The sequence below is a fragment of the Saimiri boliviensis genome, chromosome X (genome assembly GCF_048565385.1).
Source record: "Saimiri boliviensis isolate mSaiBol1 chromosome X, mSaiBol1.pri, whole genome shotgun sequence".
NCBI lineage: Eukaryota > Metazoa > Chordata > Mammalia > Primates > Cebidae > Saimiri > Saimiri boliviensis.
This window is the reverse complement of record NC_133470.1, coordinates 101917008-101941000: the sequence shown is the minus strand read 5'-3', so window position 1 is coordinate 101941000 and position 23993 is coordinate 101917008. Positions and strand designations below refer to the sequence as shown.

Sequence of the window (23993 nt, the reverse complement as noted above, 5' to 3'; positions counted from 1 at the left end):
ACGTGCACGATCTGTATCTTATTTACTGGATGGCCCAGGAAACTGGGATGGTTCTCCCAGCCAGTCTCAGAGGAAGCAAATCTATCTGGCACAGGCAGCTGAGCGAGGCTGGCGACTGCAGGGGCACAGACTTTAGAATGAGTCCTTCTTCAGCGCGCAGCTCTCAGGGGAATATGGGGTGGAGGGAGGAAGGAGGGAATGCTACGGAGATGCCACTGTTGGCTGGGCTACGCAGTGCCACAATTGTTACCACTTAGGAGGCTTTCTGGAGTGTTCCTCGGGTGCTAAGAGACAGTCTGCAGCAGATACTGTCCTTATACTGCTCCCGGTCCTCATTTGCTGCCCAGTCATGTCAACAGCTGAGGACTGCTCATGCTGCAACAAAAGGCTCTGCGATTTCTGACTCTAGGCTTCTGCCTGAACTGAAACTCAAGTGGAGTTCAGCTCATGACTTGCGGCAGTTGACAAGGAAATCCACTGGTTGCTGTGGCCGGAAGGGTTTTCAGTCCTGTAGGCAGCCAGAGGCCACAGGTGGATTCTGCTTTAGGCTCATGAGATTTCGGACTTGCTAGTCAAGAAAATGCCTATTGAAGTGACAACAGCAGCTATGACCCAACTGCCGGGTGCCTTGCTAGGTCTTATACGTCCCACAGGATCCTCACAGCCCCGGGAAGCAGGTGCTACTACTCTTATCTCCGGGAGGAAACGGAGGCTGAGCGAGGTTAAGTGATGACGTGCCCAAGTCACACAGTTCGGCAGCGGCCAGGCCGAGACACCAGCATCGGCAGTCTGCTTGCAGAACCCTCACTGTCATCCCCTGAGCCAGAGCGTCTTGGGCCCTGGGGCCAGGATGTCTCAAGTGTGGAGGCATCACCAGTTGGTGACAGTCTCTGGAACATCACTGAGCTCTGTGCCCACAATCGAGTGAAGGGAGTCTGTGGAGGGGTGGCCCTGTGTGTGTGGACAGTGTGTTACACAGACACTGCTTCAGATGGACGCCTCTCCCGTGACCTCCTAGCATCACATTCCAAAGGAACCACTGTGCGGAGGTGGACCGCTGGGCACAAACCCATGTGCGTTTCTCTGGAGACACTCACTGGCCAAGGAAAATGACACATGCTCGAAGGTCAACAGCCACATGCCCTGCCACGATGTGACTGCAAAGACCCAGGGTGCAGAAGGGTGTCCCTGCTTGGTGGGGGTACATGTGCAGGCCAAGGAAAAGCAGGAGGAAGTCCGCCTCCGACTGCCCTCCGGACTGCGCGGCAGCAGTGAGTGGTAGGACAGTCAGCTAAGCCATTTGCCTAAGTGGCCATCGGCAATCTGCGTCCTGGGGACCGACAGTGTGGGTGTGTTCAGAGGACCTTTATGGAGCACACTGCTGCCTCTGGCTAGGACAGGGTGGAAAGGGTGGCGTGGCTACAGCCTGGCCCATGGGCACCGTCCTACCCTTGGTTCTGTGCTTCAAAGTGTCAGTCATGTGCTGGGGTCTGTGGTCCCATGACTCACATGGTGAGCTCTGACCTTCCTGAGTCAGGGCTTTGCTGTGGTTCTGCCTGGCCCCAGGAGCTCTAGGACAAGGGGACCGTTCCAGGTCTGCACCTAAGGTGTGGCAGGGCCCCTCGACACTCCTGTGCGCTGGTGTCCTCTTTCCCATTGAGATGACTGTGAGGACCAGAATCTGCACACGCAGACCGGCAGCTACTTGTCTGCCTTGGCCCTTTATTAGATAACTTGCCGGGCGTGTGCTGATGTCACCCCCAGGCAGTCTGAGCCCCTTTGTGATGTCCTGGGGCTGGCTGCCTGACTCCCAAGGGGTGCCGCTGGCCACACTGCACTAGCATGTTTGCCAGATGGAGGACAAGCCTTCATTGAGTATGGCTCACTCTGAAGAAAGGAATCCGAGAGGACAGGGACACTGCTCGGAAAGGGTGCCTTTTCCTCCCCGATCGGACTCAGAGATCTACCATCACCCAGCAGATCCTTCCGGTGCCTGGGACTACCCGGTGTCCCCCGGGAGCCCTGACTTGAGGATGCTGATGGAAGAAATGGCTTTCCAGTCTCTGGTCGAGGAGGCTTCCTTGAGAAGGCCACGCCCCAGCGGTGACGTCTCGCTCCAGGGAGAAGATAATCTCCTCTCCCTGCCCTTTCCGCAGAAACTGTGGAGACTGGTCAACGGCAATCAGTTTTCTTCCATTGGGTGGGATGACGCTGGGACTTGTCTAGGGATCAATCAAAAACTCTTTCAAAAGGAGATTCTCGAAAGGGACGTCCCGGACAAAGTTTTTGCCACGGACTCGCTAAGGAGCTTCCTTCGCCAGCTGAACTTGTATGGCTTCCGAAAACAGCGTCAACGCACTTTCAGGACCCTCACCGACACTTTCCCTGCACAGCGGCCAGTCTCCATCTTGAACAAGGTAATGAATGACAAGCCTCTGGAGGGGCTGAGTCGGTGGGCTCTGGGGCCTATGTGGGTGGAAGTCCCAGGACTGCCTCCTGGGAAGTGGGCGACCTCAAGTGGGGTGTGTGGGGCCATCAGTGTGGTCCTGTGTCCCCTGATGGGTGGAGGTGACATGAACCAAGAGTAAATGTGGGCAGAGGGCTGAGGATGGTACCGGCCCCTCTCGAGTGGATAAAATATCACAGGTGCTAAGTAGCCATATCTGCATGTCCCCCTACCCGGGGCCAGTTGTGTCATCTGGTGGTTGCTATACTCTCCTGACTCCATAGCACTTTACCCTGTGAAGTGAGCAGGCGGTGGGGAGTCTGGTATTTGTACCACTATCCCCCTGGCTGGTGTCGGAGAAGTGCCCAAGCTGAAGCGCTGAAGGGTGCCCATTGCAGAGGGTGCACAGGCTCCTGCTGCCCTTGGTAGGTGGGCCCCTGGTGTGGAAGAGTCAGTGCCCGGGTACTCCAGCCCAGCTGGGGTGCATTCTGTTGCCAGCTGACATTGCGTGTGGGAGGCCCAGAATCTTCTTCCCTCCCGGTCTGCAGCTTCGAAGACCCTTTCCGCTGGCCGTGGACACCCTAATTTGCCATTTTGAGGCTTCTTCCAAGATGGAAATGCCCATCACAAATTGGTAAACCTTGATGGCGTGAACACGAGTTCCCAGCTGCCTTTGGGGACTGGGACGTTTTCCAGAAGGGCCTCCTGGGCCAGTAGAGTTCTCTTGCACAGGGCCGTAGATGCTTGGTGGTTGCCGTCCATCCTTGTGACTTGCAGTTTCCTTCTCTTTATTTAAACTTTGACTTGCAGTTACAGTTCTACTGCCATCCCTACTTTCAAAGAGACTCCCCTCACCTCCTCGGGAGGATGAAGAGAAGAGTGGGCGTCAAGTCTGCACTAAGACCGGGGGAGGAGGGCCAGCCAGGAGCTGCGGAATCCCGTTTGGCACCAGCAGGCACCGAGCAACAAGATCACACGTCTCCGAGTGAGGATGAGCAGGTCACACCGCAGCACCAGGACCCAGCCGGTCCCAGCAGCCAAATCAGGAGTGGCTCTGCTCCACCAGCAACTGCTGTGATGGCACCCCATCCCGCCGTGGCAGGTGACAACGCTCCGCTGGCCCAGCCGGCCGGCGAGTGGTCAGAGGGCGGCCGGGCTGACGTGGCTCCGGTGGCAGCTGTCCCTGGGCCTGCGGCGCTGCCCTTCCTCTGTTTCCCCGGATCTCCAACCCAGATGAATTCCGACAGGCCTGTGGCGGCCCTTCCCCCAGCGCCCCCCGGGACCCTTGCCTTGGAGACCACGGGACACCCTGCGCCTGGCATGCCGCCCTTTTGCCGTCTCTGGGTGCCGTTGCCCCTAGTGGCTGCTGTGGCTGCACAGTCTGCTGCCTTCATGGCCATGTTCCCCCATCCCCCAGCTCTGCCTCACCATTGCCCCGACTGCCACCACATGTCACAGCGCATGCCAGCTAGCCATGTGCTCCAGGCGTACCCAGACGACGCAGACCACCACACATAGAGGCGAGCATTTGGGCAGAACATGTGCAGGTCAATAAACGTGTCAGGAAATGGGTAATTTTCTGACTGCACAAAAAAGCCTTCACGGTCTCTGTCCTTTTTCTTGCTTTACCCCCCTCCGACATCTTTTGCTTGCATGGTAGAGACTCCGGTGTAATACCCCTTCCTGGGAAAATGCCCCGGAGATATGCAGCAGGTGCTGGGTTTTAGGAAGCCCCTCAGACGCCCTGCCTCCGCTCATTAAACATTACCTGGAGCCACCCGCTGAGTGCCACTGTGGTGCTGGCTTTGCCCGCTGAGGGTTCACAGTGACACTGTGTCGCTGGCCGTTCCTTGTCGTAGCAGTGCCTTTATGTGACAGGGCCTTCACCTACGTACAGATGAGAAGAGATCATGTCTGGCTTTGTCACTGGGTTAAACAGTGCCCTTGTTAGTTGTGGAGGTGACAGATACTACCAAGGAGTCCTACGAATTTGCACTTTAGAGGCTGCTCATTAGTGTCTCGTTGACAGGATTTACGTTTGGCTTTTATATCTGTACTGGATCCGGAGGGTTTTTTTTCACTTCCTTCCTTGATATCCCCACCACGCCCCCACCTTTTCGTTCTTTCTCTTTCTCTTTCTCTTTGTCTCTTTCCCTCCCGCCTCCCTCCCTCCCTTCCATCCTTGTCTTTCTTTCTTTTGAAGCCCCAAATTTAAAATACGTCATGTTTTATCTTAGGAAGCATCCTTTTCTGATCACTTGATGTGTTTAACTTAGAACAGACGCCGTCATTGACAAGCCTCTGACTGAAAGGTCAGAGAAAATAGGTTCAAGTTCTTACCGTAGACACAACTGGGCACAGACGTCAAAAGATCTCCGAAATCAGGGCGTGCAGAGAGCCCCAACACCCACACGCCAGAACCCAGAGGTATCCCTGTCCGTGACTTTTAATTGGACAGTAGGCAGCAGAGTCCTGCGAGAAGTGGGAGGAGGCTATAAGGGAATGCAGACATGGGAGTGGATTAATCCAGAGTCCAGGCATGGTCCGCAGGTGGATCTCCCTGTCTTGGCCTGCTCACTTACAAATGGGTGCTCATTTACAAACGGGTATGAATCACATTTCATCACTTGTGAGCTCCTTAGCTTCCAAGCAGCACAGTTTTCTCATGTGTTTCTTGGACTTTATACACATGCCTCCAGAGTTTGAATCATGCAAAGATGCTGCTACTTAAAAACCTCTCCTACAAACTTACGCCCCTGCGATCCTGGCTTCCTTGTAAATCTATAGAGAGAAATGCAGATTTGCAAAATGTGGTATCAACCTATTTGCTTTAGAAAAAAAGCCTGGAGATATTGTTGGTTGTCATGACTAGGGATGGTGCTCCTGGCATCAAATAGGTAGAAAGAATCCAAGGATGCCGCTAACCCTGCTACTATGCCCAGACCAAAGCCCCACACACCTCCCCCCACCACCATGCAAAGAATGGGCCAGCCGCAAAGATCAACACTGCCATCCATGGGAGAGAGACCCTGCCTGTGCAAGAACATAACCTGCATCCCTCCTCTCTCAGCTTTGCTTCCCGGCCTCCCACGAGGACTCAATTTCCAAGGCAGGGCTGAGAGAAAACAATTCCTTCTCTTCCCTCCCAAATAGAAACAGCACTCTAGAACAGACGTCCCCAAACTTTTTACACAGGGGGCCAGTTCATCGTCCCTCAGACCGTTGGAGGGCCGCCACATACTGTGCTCCTCTCACTGACCCCCAATGAAAGAGGTGCCCCTTCCTGAAGTGCGGCGGGGGGGCAGATAAATGGCCTCAGGGGGCCGCATGTGGCCTGCAGGCCGTAGTTTGGGGATGCCTGGTATAGAAGTTCAGGTAAATACGATGACGAAACAAGGTAAACCTGACGGTTCAGGTAATCATGATGATAGAATCAGGGCCACTGATAGGAACTTTGCCCCAGAGAGTCAATTGGCTCTTGAAGATACCTGATTACAGTATCTGAACGTTTGGAAGACTCAACAGCTCTCACCAAGCAGTGAAATTGCAGGTGGCAAAGAATCCTTGCAGTTACTTTGTTCTTGGCTACATTTCTTGTATTTAAATCCTGAGTTTCTTCCTTTAAGTTCTCCGTTCTCCGGGTAAATTTTAAAAACCCGGTTAACAGTAAAGTGGTGCCAAGCATTTGGACCAAACCTGGCTTAGCGTGGTGTTGTGACTGACCTTTCTGGCTACTTCAGTGAGTGAGCTCTCCTTCCTTGGAAGAAAACAAAGCTGAGCTTGCTGTGAACCGTCGTGGGGATAGGAATCAAAGATCTGCCAACTGCCAGGCTGGCCTGGTTGTGGCTCATAGCCTGGGTCTTTTCCAGACACTCCATTCCCCAAAATACAACCAGGTTCTTTGGCATGAGGACAAGGTGCAGAGCCTGGGCCCAGGCTCCCAGCATTCAGCCGGCGGGAAAACCTCCAAAACTGGGCTTGGGAGGAAAGGAAGGTCCTGTACTGCCAGTGAGACACCCCACCATACAGACCAGGCCCTGGAATCAGGAGCAGCGAGCCATGCCCCCTGAGGCCCTGGAAATGCCCTCACCCATGAGTCCCTTCCCTGCGGGAACCATCCCGGCCTGAGCTGCTCTCGGGGATGCAACTTCTCCGCCACCTCTGTCCTCTGTGTTGGTGCTGGGATTCGGCAAAGGGAGCTGGGAGCCGGCCATTGCAGGGAGAAGCTCTCAGAGGTGGAGCTGGAACCTGGGTGAGTCACACTGAATCACATTCTTAGCCTCACAGGAACCTCTAAGGGCAGGCACAGGGCAGCCATGGACCCACCTCCTACCTCCCCTCTTCCAGGTGAACAGCCAGAACAAACGCGGACTTGGAACCGAACCAGCCACATGTTCTTTAATCCCCATGAGAAAACCTCATGGATTTTGCACAAAAGATGCCCTTCAGGACACTCGGGAAGAAGTCACTGGGGGCAGTGGGGGAACTCCCTCCTTTTCCTAACTGTAGTTTGACCCAGAGATCAACCAGAGTGTTCAAGGCAGTGTCCACTGTGTGCATGTTGACTCTTGCAAACCTAAAAGCCCCATACACCCACCCTCATTCCGACCACCTTTCTAAACATTAGAGACTCCACCTTCTTGCTTTACCTAGTAAGTGAGGCATCAGCTCACCAGGGTGACAAGAAGGTGAAGTACGTAACCGGAGGACAAAGGCAGCAGGCTAAGCAGAAGGAGTGCTGACTTCTGGATAAATGTGAGAAGGTGGCTGATGTGGCTTGTTGCGTTTGTAGGGCACTCAGGCTTGTGGGGCAGTCGGGCTTTGGGGACACTCAGTTGTGTGGGGCAGTTGGGCTTCAGGAGCGCGAGGGCTTCTGGGGTAGTCGGGCTTAAGGGGCACTTGGGCTTGGGGGGCACTTACGCTTGGGTGGCAGTCAGGGACCTGTGGGGCAGTCAGTCTTGTGGGGACATGGGGTTTCTGGAGCACTGGGGCTGGTAGGGAGGTCAGTCTTCTGTGGCACTTGGTCTTGTGGGGCAGTGGGGCTTATGAGGCCGTCAGGCTTGTGGGACATTGGGGCTCTGGAGGACTCGGGCTTAGTGGGGAAGCTGGCTTCCAGAGCATTCGTGCTTGTGGGGCATTGGGCTTCTGGGGCACTCTGGCTTCTAGAGCGTTAGATTTTGTGGGGCAGTGGGGCTTGTGGGGAAGTTGAAGTTCTGGAGCACTACGGCTTGAGGTACAGACAGGCTTGTGGGGATGTCGGGCTTTGGGGACAGTCAGGCTTTGGGGGCATTCGGGCTTCTGGAGCACTAGGGCTTGTGGGGTCATCAGGATTGTGGGGAACTCAGGCGTGTGGAGCACTGGGGTTTGTTGGTCACTTGGCCTTGGGGGACAGTCGGGATTTGGGCGCAGCTGTCCTTCTGTGGCACTGGGGTTTGTGGGGTTGCTAGGTTCGTGGGGCAGTCAGGCTTTGGGGGCACTCAGGCTTTTAGGCCATTTGGGCTTCTGGTCTGGGGCACTAGGGCTTGTGGGGCACTTGGGCTTGTGGGGAAGTCAGGCTTCTGAAGTAGTAGGGATTGTGGGGCATTCGGCCTTTTGGGGCAGTTGGGCTTGTGAGAAAATCGGGTTTGTGGGGTAGTCAAGCTTGGGGAGCACTCGAGCTTTTTGGGCAGTTGGGATTGCGGAGCACTAGGGCCGGTGGGGCATTCAGGCTGGTGCGGCACTCGGGCTTGCAGGGCAGTCTGGCTTGTGGAGAACATGGGCTACAGTAATCAAGTAGGCACAGTATTTGCAAATGAATAGACACACATCAATGAAACAAAACAGACCCCAGAAAAAGACCCACACAAGTATAGTCTACTGATTTTTGACAAAGGTGCAAATGCAATTCTATGGAGAAATGGTAGTCTTTTCATCAGATGGCACCTGAACAAATGCATGTCCGTATGCAAAGAAATGAAACTAGGAAAGGCCTTACAGCTTTCACAAAGAATTGACTCAAAGTAGAAGTTGACTCCAATTTAAAATGCAAAATTAGGAAACTTGTGAAAGAAAACGTAGGGGGAATATCCACATGACCTTGATTTTGGTGATGCGTTTTTGGATACAACATCACAAGCATGGACCGCGAAAGACAAATGAAAAGGTACACTGCCTACAAATGAATAGAACGAATGCTCTGTGAAAGAAACTGTTATATAAAAAAAGAGAGAGGCCACAGACTTTGACAAAACAGTCCCCAAACATGTATCTGATAGAGCACTTGTGTCCAAAATCTACAAAGAATGCTTGAAACTAAACAATAGAAAACGATCTTATGAAAACTAAATTAATAAATGGGCAAAATCTCTGAACAGACGTATTACCAGAAAACACATAAAGATGAAAAATAAGCATACGATTGTCAACATTATTCTCCATTGGATAATTGTGAACGAAATAACGAGATTCAAATGCAGTAGAATGTCTAAAACCTAACCAAGTGACAACTGCTGGCGACAAGGAGGAGCAACAGGCACCCTCATTCATTGCTGCTGGGAATGCAAAGTAGTACAGCCACTTTCAAAGACGGGTTGTCAGTTGTTTTCTGCACAGCTGATCACTGTGTTGCCACTCCTAGGTATACGTACAACTAATCTGAAAACATGTCCACACAGACGTCTTGCATATGAATATGTATGACAGCTTATTGCCTGATTTCCCAAAACTGAAAACAACCAAGATATTCTTCAGTAAGTGAACGGATAAACAAACTGTGGCCTTAGAACAATAGAACACTAGTCATTAATTTAAAAATGACCCATTAAGCCACATAAAAATAATCAGTGAATTCAATGCTTTGCCTTAAGTAAAGCCAGTCTGAAAAGGTGATCCAATTTATTTGACATTCCAGAAAAGGCAAAACCCCAAAGATAGTAGAAATATCTGTTGCTGCCAGAGTTCCAGGGTAGGGAGAAGGAATGACTTGGATAAGCAGACGGGATTTATTGGACTGTTGAAACTATTCTGTGGGTTACTATAACGGTGGATTACGTTATATCATGGTAGATTACGTATTGTCAAAATGGCGAATTACATTATGCATTTCTCAAAGAGCATGGAACCTTAAACCACAAAGAGTCAATTTCAATATATGCAAATTTTAAGACCAGGAGATCAGGAAATGCCGAGGTGGCATATAGAATATGTACAAACAATAGAACTGTGTTACCAACGTATGAAAGATGGACGAGTGTCAGTGGATGTGGTGCTGGCCTAAGTAATGCTGGAAGCGGGTGTCTAAGACTGAAGTCGAAAGAAACCGTGCTTTAGCACTATCATCTACATAATAGATCTGCTTCCCACAGGGATGTTGGTTAGCGATTCTACACACCACACACTCACACACACACACACACACACACACACAGTGGAACACTACACGCACACAGACAGACACACACACATGCACGCGCGCACACACACGCACACATACACACACCCCATGGACCTACTAATTATATGGATGGGGGATGCTGGGAGCTAGCTTTCTCAGTGCTGAAGTGGATGCTTATGGATAAACCAAGGAAGAATACGAGACTCTTCCTTGTGGTAATGGAGTAGTGTTGGAAACTTCAGTGAGAACTCTTGTTCAGCTTCATATACATACAAATGGTTGTACAAATAAACACAGATATGTATGCATATACACATAGGTTAATATACACATATACATTTCCTTACTCTGACATCTGAGACAGCTAGATGTAAAAAGTCCACAGGATCGATGAGCACGCCTGGATTCCACATCTAGGATTCTAATAAACTTTTCCAATAAAAAGAAGTAGAAAACCACGGAAACTGAACTCTTCTATAACTGGAACAGGAACTATATATATGAGCCTGCAGCATTTTGTCATAGCAGAGCTAAAAACATACATAATGATGAACCTATGTGAAAGGGACACCAGAGCCAATGGAAACAGCTCCCAGTGGACAGAGAGAATGATTTGAGCAACAAAATAATGTGGTATTGGGTTATAGCCCAAAACATGTGATAACTAACTATGAGTTCATCTGAAATAAATTCATGGGTGAATAAATGCATAAAGTGGGGAAAATAAACAAATCTCCCATAGAGAAGAATCCCCAATCATTCATGTCAATACTACCCCTTCCCAAGAAGGTGGAACATACTTCACTCCTCCCTAATGGGCTACCCCTCCCAGAAAGTACAGTATGAAAAGGGAGAATGTAATCACCTTACAGAGGGCCAACCTGACAAGCATTACCTCAGCCAGGTGATCAAAGTCAGCATCATCAGTGATAAGTCGTGGTGGTAAAATATTGTGTGGTGAGAACAGCAATTTACCTCTCCGGTCTCCTGCCCCCAAACCATTACCTTAGTCTACACATGAGTAAAACCACAGACAAATCCCAAATGAGGGCAGTGCTACAAATTGCCTCATGAATAATTCCCAAAACTGTCAAAGCAATCAGCAACAATAAAAGTCTGAGAAATTCTCAAAACCAAGAGGATTCTAAGGAGACAAGATGACTAAAATAACGTGTTATCCTAGATGGGATCCAAGAATCATCAAAGGATGCTGCAGAATAATATTGACTTGTTAGTTGTGAGGAATATATCATATCAACGTACGACGTTAATCATAGCAGAAATTGGTTATGATGTAAAGGAAGACTCTCCTGTTTTTATACTGTTCTGTAAACTAAGAAAAGGCTAAAATTAGAAGTTCACTTAAGAATGATACTGTTAAAATAATGGGATAAAAATATATAGATGGTGAGAAGATATGAGTAATCTGATGTCTGATAAAGAACTCATATGCTGAGTGAATACCGACCTTTTGACATTCAACCGTTTGAAAACAAAGAATCCAATTAAAAACAGAAATGATTTGAAGACATTCACCAAGGAAGACACACAGAAACACACATACATTGACCAATAAAGATACACATATGAAAAGATGATCGCCATAATTATTCACTAAAAGTGCAAATGTCAACAGCACTAAGATTCCTCTACCCATCTATTACAATGGATAGAATTCAAATACCTGAAAATACCAAATTCTGGGGAGGATGTGGAATTCTCATTCATTGCTGGCAGACAAGAAAAATGCTGCATTCACTCAAGAAGGCCATTTGGTCCTTTCTTATGTAGTAAAACATAGACTCACCATTAGACCCATCAGTCGTACTCCTAGGTGTTAGTTAAGTGAATTGGAAACTTTGGTTCCCACATGGAAAATCGTGTACACAAATGTATAGAGTAGTTTATTCATAATCACCAACCAAGATGTCCTTGAAGAGGTCAATGAATGAAAGCAATGGTACGTCTACAAACTGAAGGTGTATTCAAAGTTCAACCTACCCTCAAATGTTCCGGGACAGAAAGTTTTGGAGGCTGGTTCAGCCAAGCGGCGAGGGAAGATGAATCACCATCTTCGTGCAACTCTTCTGATGCATCCCCAAAAAGTGGGCAATTATTCAACTCATTCTCCCAGGCTCACTCTCCTGGATTCAAAAACAGATGAAGGCACCCTAGCAACTCATGAGAAGAATTTGTGAGCCAAGTGTTATCACAGCAAATGTCATAAACAGATAATCACATATCCAACACAATAGTGGATTAAATGAACAAGCCGCCTGTATGCAGGGAATAAAAATTCTATTTAATGATAGAAAAAAAATCAGTTGCAATTCACTGCATACAAGATAGACTTGTAAAAACATTCGGTAATGACAATGGGTACAGAAAAGGTGCTGAAAGCAATTCTATGTAAGTACAAATCAACAACTTTTAGCAAACTAAGATCAACAGGAACTTCCATTTCCTAAAATTGGCAGCAAGCATACATAAATGTGAAATGTCAGAAGCGTTGCCTTTCACAAGGCAGTGACAAGTCATTGACATAGGCTGTCACCACTACCACGCACACCTGCAGTGAATGTCAAAATGAAAAAGAGCCAGAGCTACGGATGCCAAAATGAAAATGAGATATGAAGACTGCAAAGAAATAGATAGTATTAGTTAACTACATGATTATCTACACAGAAAATTCAAAGGAATAGGCACATTGAATATTCAAATGAATAAAAGACTTCAGAAAACATCATACAGAAGATCATTATGGCAGAATCCAGAGCCTTGCCACGCAAAAGCAACTTAGTGCATAAAATTGAAAATAGAAAAGATACCATTCACAACAGCATTAAAATCCAAAATGTAAATGAGAAGAGCCTAACAAGACCTTTATGGTAGCGACTGTGTGAAGCTATCGATAGACTCAGGGAAAAATCTCAAGTAAATGGATCTGTATACCATATTCCTTGACGGGGAACAGAATACGGCAGAGATGTAAACGCTACTTAAATTAAATACAGAGTGAGTGCTTTAACTGTCCTTGCCGAAGTGACAACCAAGCTCAGGTTGCTGTGCTCTGCTCCCCAAATCAGCCCTGGAAAAAGATAGAAGGGAAAATACAAAAAGCAGTATCAACAACGAAACAGACAAAGTCCTGGGGATGACTGAAGACTGTGCTGAACTAGTACTTGTGTTTTGAGTCCAGGGGGGCTTTACCCTGCATATATGCCAGATGACAGGATGGGTAGGAGAAAGTGTTTCACATTCCACCCCACATCACTGCACAATCTCAGGCAGCACCGCAAAATATGGTGCCAGTAGCCCTGGGGTAATATCAGGACATCAGGAAACGTGAGTGGTTTGGGACACTATGGCTCCGGAGTTCTGCTAACAACCACCTGAAACAAACTAGGAGAAGAAGACTGCCCTTCCAGAAAATATATGATTTTAATGGAATATAAAGAATAAACTAGGAATAGAATAGTAAGTACGTGTGAAGCCCACACACTATGAATAGATAGTATTTAATAAAATGTGTGTGCATGTGTATAGAATAGAGTCTACAAACAAAAACGAGTACGGATCTAAAGCTATATACATATAAGTACCTATAATCACCCATATATGATACAAAGATATGTACATATGCATATATACCTATAAACATAAATTTATATAACGTCTAAAACAGGTATGTATATAAACGAAAATATATGTAAAATGTACATATGCCATATGTAATATACACATACAATGTAAAATTTATTTCTTACCATATGAATGAGGATTAAAATATGAACATCACTAAACTGGACTACAATATGTTAGAGACCTTCAAACCACCTGGCTTCTCCAAATCTCTTGCTGCTGCTCAGCCTCTTCAGTAAAAAGATCAGTCTTTCAGGACAAAGTTTGCAAAGTCTAGCTTTGGCTGTGGAAGAGCCCCATGGGAAGGTGTGCGTCTTCTCCCAAAGGTCCTACAATCACAGGTGCTGCAGCACCGCCCCCCCCCCACCCCCCGCCAACCCCAGGGAGCATTTAGCCTTGGACCGGCAGCCGTTCTCTGCAACGGGTGCCGTTGGACAGATACTCAAAGGAGACATAAAGGGGTCATCTCCCGCCCATCATTTCATCACAGAGCCGGGAGCCAGGCGGAGAATCCTCCTGGGTGGAGACAGAGAGTCCACAGTCCTGACATAGAGAGGCCACAGAATCCAACTCAGCCCCTCCTGTCAGTCCTGAAAGACCCTGGCAATGTTGTCACCCCGACCACACCCCTCCTCTCTCTGCCACCTCAGGGGACTGGGAGGCAGAGACTCGGTCCGAGAGAAGCAGACCGAACGGGCAGAGGATGAGGATCCAGGCTCTGTCAGGCATCAAGGTCAGGATCCTGAGGGAGCGCTGAGCTCCCGACCCACCTCACCGTGACCTACAGCCCCAGGTTCCCCACCCCCATCCTCAGCCCCACTCTCCACCCCACCCCAACCCCAACCCTCCGCCCCACTCTCCACCCCACCGCACCCCACCCCCAACCCTCCGGCAGCAGAATCTGTTTCTGCCCCTGCTGTCAACCAAGGGAAGACCCAGGTGACAGGATACAAGGCCAGTGACTCGCACACGGGAGGGGTCAGAGAGTAGTGAGGGCCTCCTCACTCTGAGGGGAGGGTTGATATCGGCGGAGGGCAGCGTGCCCAGGCTCTGTGAGGAGGCAAGGTGAGACGCCGAGGAAGGAGTGGGGACGCCCCCACCGCAGATAGAGGGACTCAAACAATCTAGCACCACTCCTGCTGCCAGCCCGGGCCCACCCGGGGGCAGACTTCTCAGGCTGGGCCACCCTTTGCCACCCTGCAGCTTAAGCCCCAGGGGACTCTGGAGTCAGAGCTTGGTGTGACCAGAGGAGGACTGATTAGGGGAGGGCAGGGGCCAGGCTCTGCCGGGCATCAAGGTTAGGATTCTGAGGAAGGGCTGAGGTCCTGTAGAGGGAGGCTCTGCCCTGGCTGTCAACCCTGGGAAGTTCCGGGCATGGTGGTCAGGCAAGCGGATCCTGATGTCTGCAACCTGGGCTGACCGAGGGAAGGGGCTTGGTATCGTTAGCACGGCCACGGGAGAACAGAGGGAGGGCCCAGGTCCTGCTGGGAGACAAGGGAGGCCTGAGGGGACCCAGCACCCCAGGGCAATGGGCCCACCCGCCTCCATCTGAGACTGAGGTGCTTCCTCATTCAGTTTCGGGAATCCGATGGATAGAGACTCAGGTCTACAGAGGGTTGGGGCCCAGCCCTCTAGGGGACCAGGGAAGGAAGAAGAGGGAGGATAGAGGGACCATGGAGTCCAGATCAGTGGGGATCTTGGCCTGGGCGATCCCGGGCACGGTGGCCACATGTGGTGCGTTCTGGCTTGTGGGGTCGAGTGTCAGTGGGGACACTGCTGTGAGGAGTGGGGTATGAGGTGAGCAGAGGGAGGAGTCTCAGAGCCGTGAGGAAGGATTCACCAGACCTCTCATCCCAGAACTAGGAAACCTGCCCCTGCCATCAGTCTCGGGAGGCCGCAGGCAAGACTGTGAGGAAGGGAAGTGCCCCCCACCCCACACTTTCTCAGTGAGCGTCTCAGGGAGAAGTTGGCCTTGATCTGCAAGACTCAGCTCTGGTTCAGCAAAATGGAAGGGGCCAGACCCTGTCAGAAGTAAAGATGACTATCTAGAGGACACACAGATTGAGGAGGTCCCCTGAAACCCGCTCCTTTGGTCAGCCTTGGGTATCTCATGCATGAGTGACCATGTGGTGCCCCCTCACTTCTGACGCCCAGGTCTCAGGGAGGTGGGGGCCTTGTTCTCGGGGGTGTCCTCAGCTCTGCAGAGGGAGCCACACCTGGTCAGCACAGGGTGGAATCCAGGGTCTTCCAGGAGTGACGGAGAGGAAGTTTGATGAGGGCTGAAGGTAAGAACATACCTGGACGCTCCCAAAGCAGAAAGGACCTCACAGACACTGGTGTCACCTATTCTTAGCCCCAGGTGGCCGCAGGCAGGAATGGCATGTGGCATGCTCTCATTTCTCTCACGTGGTTGGGGGTGAGAGGTCTCAGGGAGGTGAGTACCTTGCTCCCTGGGGCACTGAGAGATTAAACAGAGGGCTCCACACGTGGTCAGCAGAAGGAGGACTCCCAGGATCAGCAGGACCCAAGGTGTACCCCCTTCATGAGGAATGCAGGTACCCTCAGCGCAGAAAGAAGCCACCCCACAGAGTCTGCATGACATCTGTTCTTAGCTCTGAGGATGGGGCTAAGTGGCAGGCTCACTCGTACCACCGGCAGGAAGCTGAGTAACCCTCAGGGGGATGAGGTGTTGGCGTAAAGGGAGATTGTCCGCTCACCTCAAGGGTTTGGGGGTCGAGGAAGGACAGGCTCCAGCGGGAGTAAAGATGAATAACCCACAGGAGGACTTTGGAATACCCACCTCATACCTGGAGGGGGTCAGCTCGTGGGGTTAGCCCTGGACACCCCACGCAAGTGTGACGAATGTGGGGACTCCTCACCTCTGTTTCTGTATCTCAGGGAGGTGAGAAACTTGTTCTCAGAGGGTGAGAGGACAAAACAGGAAGCCCCTGTGTTCGACAGACACAGTGGTCCCAGGATCGGCCAGCAGTCCAAGTGAGGAACCCAAGGGAGGATTGAGGGTGCCTCCAGACCAGAGAAATTCTCAGATCAAGAGAGTGCCCTGCCCCTACTGTCACCCCAGAGGGCCCGTGCAGGGCTGACTGCTGAGGTCCCTCCTTTATCCTGGGATCACTGGTGTCAGGGAGGAGTGGCCCTGGTCTGAGGGGGCTGCAGTCACATCAGCAGAGGGAGGGTCCCAGGCCCTGCCAGGAGTCCAAATGCAGACTGAGGGGACCCTGCTCACCAACCACAGAGGACCTAGCCCCGCTCTGCCCCTTGTGTCAGCCAAGGGAAGCCGCTGGGTGGATGGATGCCCCTCACTTCCTCTCCAGGTGTCTCCTGGAGAGGAAGGCCTCAGGTCAACAGAGGGAGGGTTCCAGACCCTGCAGGCATCAAGATGAGGACCAGGCAGGATCCTCACCCCAGGACACATGGACCCCATTGAATTTGGACCCCTCTTGCTGTACTTCTGGGGAAACCCTGGGCAGGTGTGGCCAGATGTTGGTTGGGGCATGTCCTTGTGTTCCATATCAGGAATATGAGCTCTTGATCTTCGAGACTCCCAGGCAAGTAGAGGAGTGGAGTCCAGTCCCTGCCAGGAGAAACGTGAGGGCCCTGAGTGAGCACCGAGGGGAACATCCACCCCAAAAGTGTGTAGAACTCACAGTGTCCAGCCCGCCCTCTTGGCGGCACTGAAGGACCAGGGCTGTGCTTGCAGTCTGCAGCCTAAGGGCCCCTCGATTCCTCTCCCAGGAGCTCCAGGAAGCAGGCAGGCCTTGGTCTGAGGCAGTGCCCTCAGGTCACAGAGCAGAGGCGGTCCAGGCAGTGCCGGCAGTGAAGGTGAAGTGTTCACCCCGAACGTGCACCAAGGGCCCCAGCACACATGGGAGTCCAGAGCGCCCAGCCCCATCCACCCTACTGTCACCCAGAGAGCCTTGGTCTCTGCAGGCCAGCTGCACGCCGAGTAGCCCTCTCACTTCCTCCTTCAGGTTCCCAGGGGACAGGATTTCCTTCCTTTTGAATGCTGACTAATTTCCCATTGTATCTATATTGCATTTTCCTAATCCAATTCTGTGTCAAGGGACACGTAAGCTGCTTTCACAGTTTAACTATCGTGAATATTGCTGCTGTAAATATGTGAGTCTACAAATATCTCTTTGAGACTCTGCTTTCAATGATTCGAGTATATACTCAGAAGGGGAATTGCTGGGTAATATGGTAACTCTGTTTTGAATTTTGTGAGGAATCACATACTGTTACCCACAGCAATTTTGTAACATTTTCTATTCCAACCAACACAAAGATTCCAACAACACCACATCCTTGCCAACTTGTTATTTCCTGGTTCATTGTTGTTTTACTAACAGTAGCCATCCTAGTGAGTGGGAGGACGTGGCTCATTATGCCTTTGATTAGTATTTCCCTAATGATTAGTGATGCTGAGTATCTTTTCTCGTGCCCACCAGTCACTAGGAGAAATGTCTATTTGAATATTTTCCCTAGTTTTGAATTTTTGTTTGTTTTTGCCATGTTTCAGGAATTCTCTATATGGCCTGGATACACATCTCTTATCAGATTTGTGGTTTACAAATATTTTCTCCCAGTCCTTGGATTGCATTTTGACTCTGTTCGTAGTTTTTTGTTTTTGTTTTGTTTTGTTTTTTGATGCATAAAAGTTCTTAATTTTCATGAAGTCTAATTTGTCTGTTTCCTTTCATTGCCTGTTTACAGTGTTTTAGATTTTTAGTGTGTTCTTGTGATTCTTCTTTAAAAGTTTCCGTCTCCCTGCTTATATTACCCACCTGTTCTCGAATGTTGTTCACTTTTTCCATTAGAGCCCTTAGCCTATTCATCACAGTTGTATTAATCCTCAATCTGGTATTTCCAGCATCTCTGCCGTATGTGAGTCTGTACCTGATACTTACTGTGTCTCCTCAAACTGTGATTTTTTTTTCCCCTTCAGGATAGCCTAGTAACACTTTTGGTTGAAGCCAGTAGTAACTTACTGGGTAAATGGAATGGAGGAGAATGGGCCTTTCAGATGAGAATTTATTTTCACCTGACTATGTGGTAGAGTGCGTTTACTGTTTGCTGCAGCTATAGGTGTCAGAGGTTAAACTTTACTCGAGTGTCCTTGTTTTGTTCTTCGCTCCTGTCTTGGCTTTCCCTAGAGACTTTTTCTTCTTCTATTTCGTTTGTTTCTTTTAGACACGGTGTCACTCTATGTTGCCTAGGCTGGTCTAAAACCCCTGGCCTCAAGTCACCCTCCCTCCTTGTCAACGGAAAATGCTGTGATTACAGGTGGGAGCCGTTGTGCCTGGCAGGAGACTCTTCTGAAATGAAGTTAGAGATGTGCACTTGTTTCAGCGCTGTTCCCCTGCTGTTCCACAGGAGCCTGCTGACATCGTGGTAAGGTGTGGGCGAGAGGAAGTGTTCTACACACCTATGAGTAGGCCTCTGTCTTTCTCCCGGCCTCTGCCACTGTGCTATGAGCTGCACACGTGCTTTTCGTTTCTTACCCGCCCAACGCTCCCCATATTTTTGGTCAAAATTTCTTGTCAGAGAGCAGAAATCACCTATTTGAGGGTCTTAGGCGCCTGCCCAGCTGTGATTGATGCTGAAACCGCAGGTTACAGATTCAGGACTAGGGCTGGTGTGGAGGCAGGTCCAGCAGGATTGAAAGATTTTTTTTCCCCTCATTACCCATGTCCTCTACGGGCCTGCCCTCCTAGCTCCTGGATCATAAAGAGAGACCTTCATACACTACGCTTTTCCTATCCCCACGTGCAATTCTCAAATTTAGGCTGCCTTCGAGTCCACGCTTGGAGATCCAAGAGGGCAAAATAACACAGGAATTTCACCACCATATTGACCTTACTTCACCTCCTGGTTTCTTTGCCCAATGCTCCTTTTCTGAACCATGCACCCTTTTGGACAAGGCGTCTGTACAGGAAGTTAGCAGCAGGAACTGACACAGCAGGGCGAACCTGAGCTGCATGTAGATGTCACTTATGCAGTTAGGGGGTCCTGGACTGAACCAATTAACACAAACCCCATTCCTCATAGAGGTGTACCTTAGACAGCCACGTGGCTTCCCTCTTAAATTTCACTCTTAACTTTTTCTTTACACTTGGCCAATTCAATCAGTGGAGCATCAATTCAGGTAGAGCCCAGCTCTCCACAGGAAGTTGGAGCTGACCTGAAAGCCATCCAAGGCCGAGGCAATGTCATGACAGGCAGGACACACATGGGACTTACAACCCCAAGGGCACATGTGGTCCCCCTGCAAACACAGTCTGTACTGTAATTTGGGCACCCCAAGATGGCCGAATTGAGACAGGAAGCACAGAAAATCAAGGCCTCACCGGCACCTCCGGCCAGCTACAAGGTTGTCCAGTACAGGACACAGAATCCAGTTCAGTCTGTGGTTTCCCATGCAGACAATTTGGCGTTTCCGTGCCTGGTAGGGAGGACATCTGAAGGTGTTCTGTGGGGAACATGGAGGAGCTGGGGCCTCTCCTTCTGTCCCCTCGTCAGCGAGGCCTGATGTTGTCGTGGGCGCAGCCATCAGTTTGGAGTCACAGAAATTGCAGCGGCTTGCAAAGGCAGCATGGGGCAGTTTTCCCTTAGCAAGAGGAGAAAGCTTCCAGGAACAGTTCTGCAACACCAAGATCACAATGCCCTCCTCACGCCTCCCCAGATGTTGTGTTTTTGCTCCATCCTTACACAATCAGCATGGCCCACTCAACAATAGAAGCTTTACATTGCTTCAATCATCCCCTACACTCACCCAGGTCTTCTCACCTGGCAGGGCTGTAGGTCACAGGGACAAAAAACATTTTCACAGAAAAACACTGTCATAAAACAAGATGTGAATAGAAAGACCCATCATGCTTAGGAAGCAGTCAGGAAAAAATCCTGTGTATCCAAAAGATTCCGGAATGAGTTTGCATACCCCTTTTCATCCTGCTCATTTATGCAGTGAACTGTGTAGAACAACAACAATCATAAAACGAATCCATCCCTTCCTGGGCTCAACTGCAATTGATCATCCCACTGCCTGGTGTGTCGAGCAAGAGGAAGGAGAAGAAATAGAGTCAGGCTGTCTGTCCACTATCAAAAACTGCAACTGATGTGGGTCCTGGGACACAAGTCACTGGCAGTGGACATGCTAGAGAGAAGATCTGAGACTCATCTGTCACGAGTGGGTGGAGAGATCGCAGTCTGTTTGGGGTGCCATCCCACAACATGCAGCTTTCGGCAGACCTCTCACCAGTTAGAAGTGCAACCTGTCTGCATCAGAAATACAGTGCCCATCTGTTCACAATAGCAAAGACTTGGAACAAGTCTTTGCCCATCAATGATAGACTGCATAAAGAAAATCTGGTACATATACACCATGGAACGCTATGCAGCCATTAAAAAGGATGAGTTCACGTCTTTTGCAGGGACATGGATGAATCTGGAAAGCATCATCCTCAGCAAAGTGAAGCAAGAACAGAAAACCAAACACTGCATGTTCTCACTCATAAGTGGGTGTTGAACAATGAGAATACATGGACACAGGGAGCGGAGCATCACACACCAGGGCCTGGCCGGGTGGGGGGCCAGGGGAGGGATAGCAGGGGGTGGGGGGATTGGGGAGGGATAGCACTAGGAGAAATACCTAATGTGGATGATGGGATGATGAATGCAGCAAACCACTACCATGGCACGTGTATACCTATGTAACAAACCTGCATGATCTGCACATGTACCCCAGAACTTAAAGTAAAATAAATAAATGTTTAAAAACAAAACAAAACAAAACAAAACACAAAAAAGAAATGCAGTGCCCATGAGCAGCTTCACTCCCATTGGCCCCACCAGAGAACAAGCCCTTCATCATGGGTATCTGCAAGAGATATGGAAGGTCCAGGGCTGCATCCAAGCTGTGTGGTGACAGTTTTGAGCCCCACTAACAGGTGCTTAAACCCACCAGGGTCCCAGGGTCAAAGATGCCTTTGTTGCCTTGAGCTACGCCTGCTTTCTGCTTGGCATGGCTTGTGGTGAGTCTGAAACAGCCCAGAGCAGATACTTTTGGGTTTTAGCTTAGAGTCAAGGCCAGCCTATTGAGATTTGTGAATTTGCAATTCCAAGACCGTCAGTGGGGGGATGAGGGCATTCTGTTGCAGCAGGACAGCCAGCATGCTGCAAGGCCAGACAACAGTGAGGCGGAGAGATGCCTGCCTTGTATGCTTTCCTATGGCCTTTAGGCCTTGTCAATCCTACAGTCCAAACATGCACCTCAAATCATGCATCTTAGCTCTGACAGTCATCAGCCTTTAAGTGTCAGACAACCCAGTTCAGAAGAGCTCATTTTACACTGTATGGGACCGGGGGGCTGAACAAAGAAAGTGATAGGACCACCAGAGGTAATACCATAGAAGCAGCTTTATTGGGTGGTGCTTGGACAGGGAATGCAGGGAGGGGACAGATTGTCCAGAGTCTATGTTTCTGGGGTCACCATCAGAAGGAGAGGAAGGCAGGAGAGCTGACGGGGCAGATGGGAATTGGAGAAGAGCCTCACGAGTATCGGTGATGTTGCTCAGCAGCTAGGCAAGTGGCTTGGGAGTCTCATAACCATAAGGTTCTATCTTATCTATGACTAGCAGATGTTAGGTGAGGACTAGCAGGATATGGAAGCCAGGAAGGCTCTGCATGCCTAGCAATCTGCTTGGCAGTGCCATGTTTCAAACAATCAAATGTGTGAAAACTTCAGTTCTGTGCTGATGGGCTTCTGAGCCATCAGGTCTCAGTCTTGTGAAGAAAAACAGTAGAGAAACATCAGCAGTGCTGCACGACAGCTGAGATGCAGCTGCAAGGCCCTTTGCCAGCAACATCCCATGTCTAAACGATAAACAAGGCCCTCCTCTAGCCTAGGGGCTACACACACAGGTCATCTTGGTTCTTTTATAGAACACAAGCTGAAAAGTGTTTCTGAAATCTCAGAGGATGTATCTCCACCTGGAGACTGTCTCTCTTTTTCTATGTGGACTTCCTTTTTCCAGGAATCCCATGAGGCAAGAATTATCACCTTCAGAAACACTTTCTGTTTCCCATCCTTGAAAAACATAACCTAAACACACATGCGGAGTTAGACAGAAAGAGAGTGAAAGCAAATGCAAGCACTAGATATAGATTGACTGAGAATCATTTTACTACTATAGCTCCTCAGAGTCAAGGTTTCCTACAAAAGGCTTTTAAGATTCCATGGAAAAGAAAACCAGTGGAAGTCACGAGCAGCCAGCTATCCCTGTCTCCAGCAAGGGAGGAAAGCTGCCCGTTAAGCACAACTAGCACAGCCTCCTTTAGAAACGCTCATTCACTCAGGGGCCTGTGTGAAACCCCATTCATGGGAGGCCACTGCTGTGGACTAGCTTCCTGTCCTAAGCCCCAGGTGACCGCACCTGATCAAAATGGGGTCACTTGTGCTGAGTGCCATATAATCGTCCTGAACTTTCCAATGGTCTAATTTCAAAAATAAAAAATAAAAAAAAAACCCGAATCTTCCGGTTAACCTGATTCAGAGTATTAAGGAAGGCCCCTCTGCTCTAACCTTAGAAGGAAAGGAATTTTCAAATGCTGAATCTGGTTTTTTCTCCTTTTTTTTTTTTTTTTTTTCTTTCTGTTTCTGCTTTCTTTAGCACTGTTCTGCCTACAAAGTGAACCTCCTCTGCTTGGTTCATTGCAACACTTGTTTTATTTTATAGAGTGGACTGATGCTCAAGTCTCGCGTCGCAAATAAAAGCCAGTTTGATCTTTAAATCGTGTTTGCTGCCATTAATCTTTCTGGCTGTTTCCAGTGGTTTGGGGGAACCCAAAAGACACTGCTGGTGACTCTGGAGACCCCTTGACAAATGCAGGAGAGGTGCCGCTGACCCCTTTTTGAGGCCCCTCTCACCCTCACAGAGCCGCAAGTGTCATAAGTTCCTCTCGGGTCACATTTTGGCATTGAGAGTCGTGATACTTTTGGCTCTTGATTCCAGGATTCATTTGTCCTGTGAGAGAGAACATGACCTTCTGGGGGTTTGTGGGGGCTGACAAGTCACTGACAAGACCTGCAGTTTTAAAGGTAACTGATGGCAGGAGCAGTTTATCACATGCAGCGTGTGACTCTGGCTTTTGGGAATTTGCAGGGATTTGGGTTCCCCGGTTTCTTTTTCTTGTATGCTTAGATAGGAGAGATTTATTGGCTGCATTAGTCAAGGGAACCTCAGGGCCGTGGCCATGACTGACTGGTGGGCACAGTTTAGGCACTTAGGAGCGATTAGAACACCCACCACCTGAAAATATGACGTCTGTGTTAGGATCAGGTGGTCATGAAACAAATAAGTTTAATACCATGTCACCGCCAGCCTCAAGACAGCATCCGTGCAGCAAGGCTCACTGGAATGCAATCCAGGATCCAATCCCGTGGCATTTCCTTCTTGGACCTGGATCTCAGCTCTGAGAGGCCCAAGAGTCAACATAAAAATGGGATCCTTACTGTCC

General features: G+C 49.6%; 2 protein-coding genes across 2 annotated transcripts in view; one reads left to right on the top strand and one right to left on the bottom strand.

The window, feature by feature from the left end:
- The window catches only part of LOC101029685 (protein EOLA1), a 128388-nt gene that overhangs the window by 62592 nt on the left and 41803 nt on the right, over nucleotides 1-23993 (bottom strand). The gene's annotated exons all lie outside the window — the stretch shown is intronic.
- Nucleotides 102-4035, top strand: LOC101030323 (heat shock transcription factor, X-linked-like). Its single transcript, XM_003931161.4, has 2 exons — nucleotides 102-2417; nucleotides 3257-4035. Exons 1-2 carry the CDS (start codon nucleotides 1854-1856, stop codon nucleotides 3962-3964), a joined length of 1272 nt encoding a protein of 423 aa, XP_003931210.3. The 5' UTR covers nucleotides 102-1853; the 3' UTR covers nucleotides 3965-4035.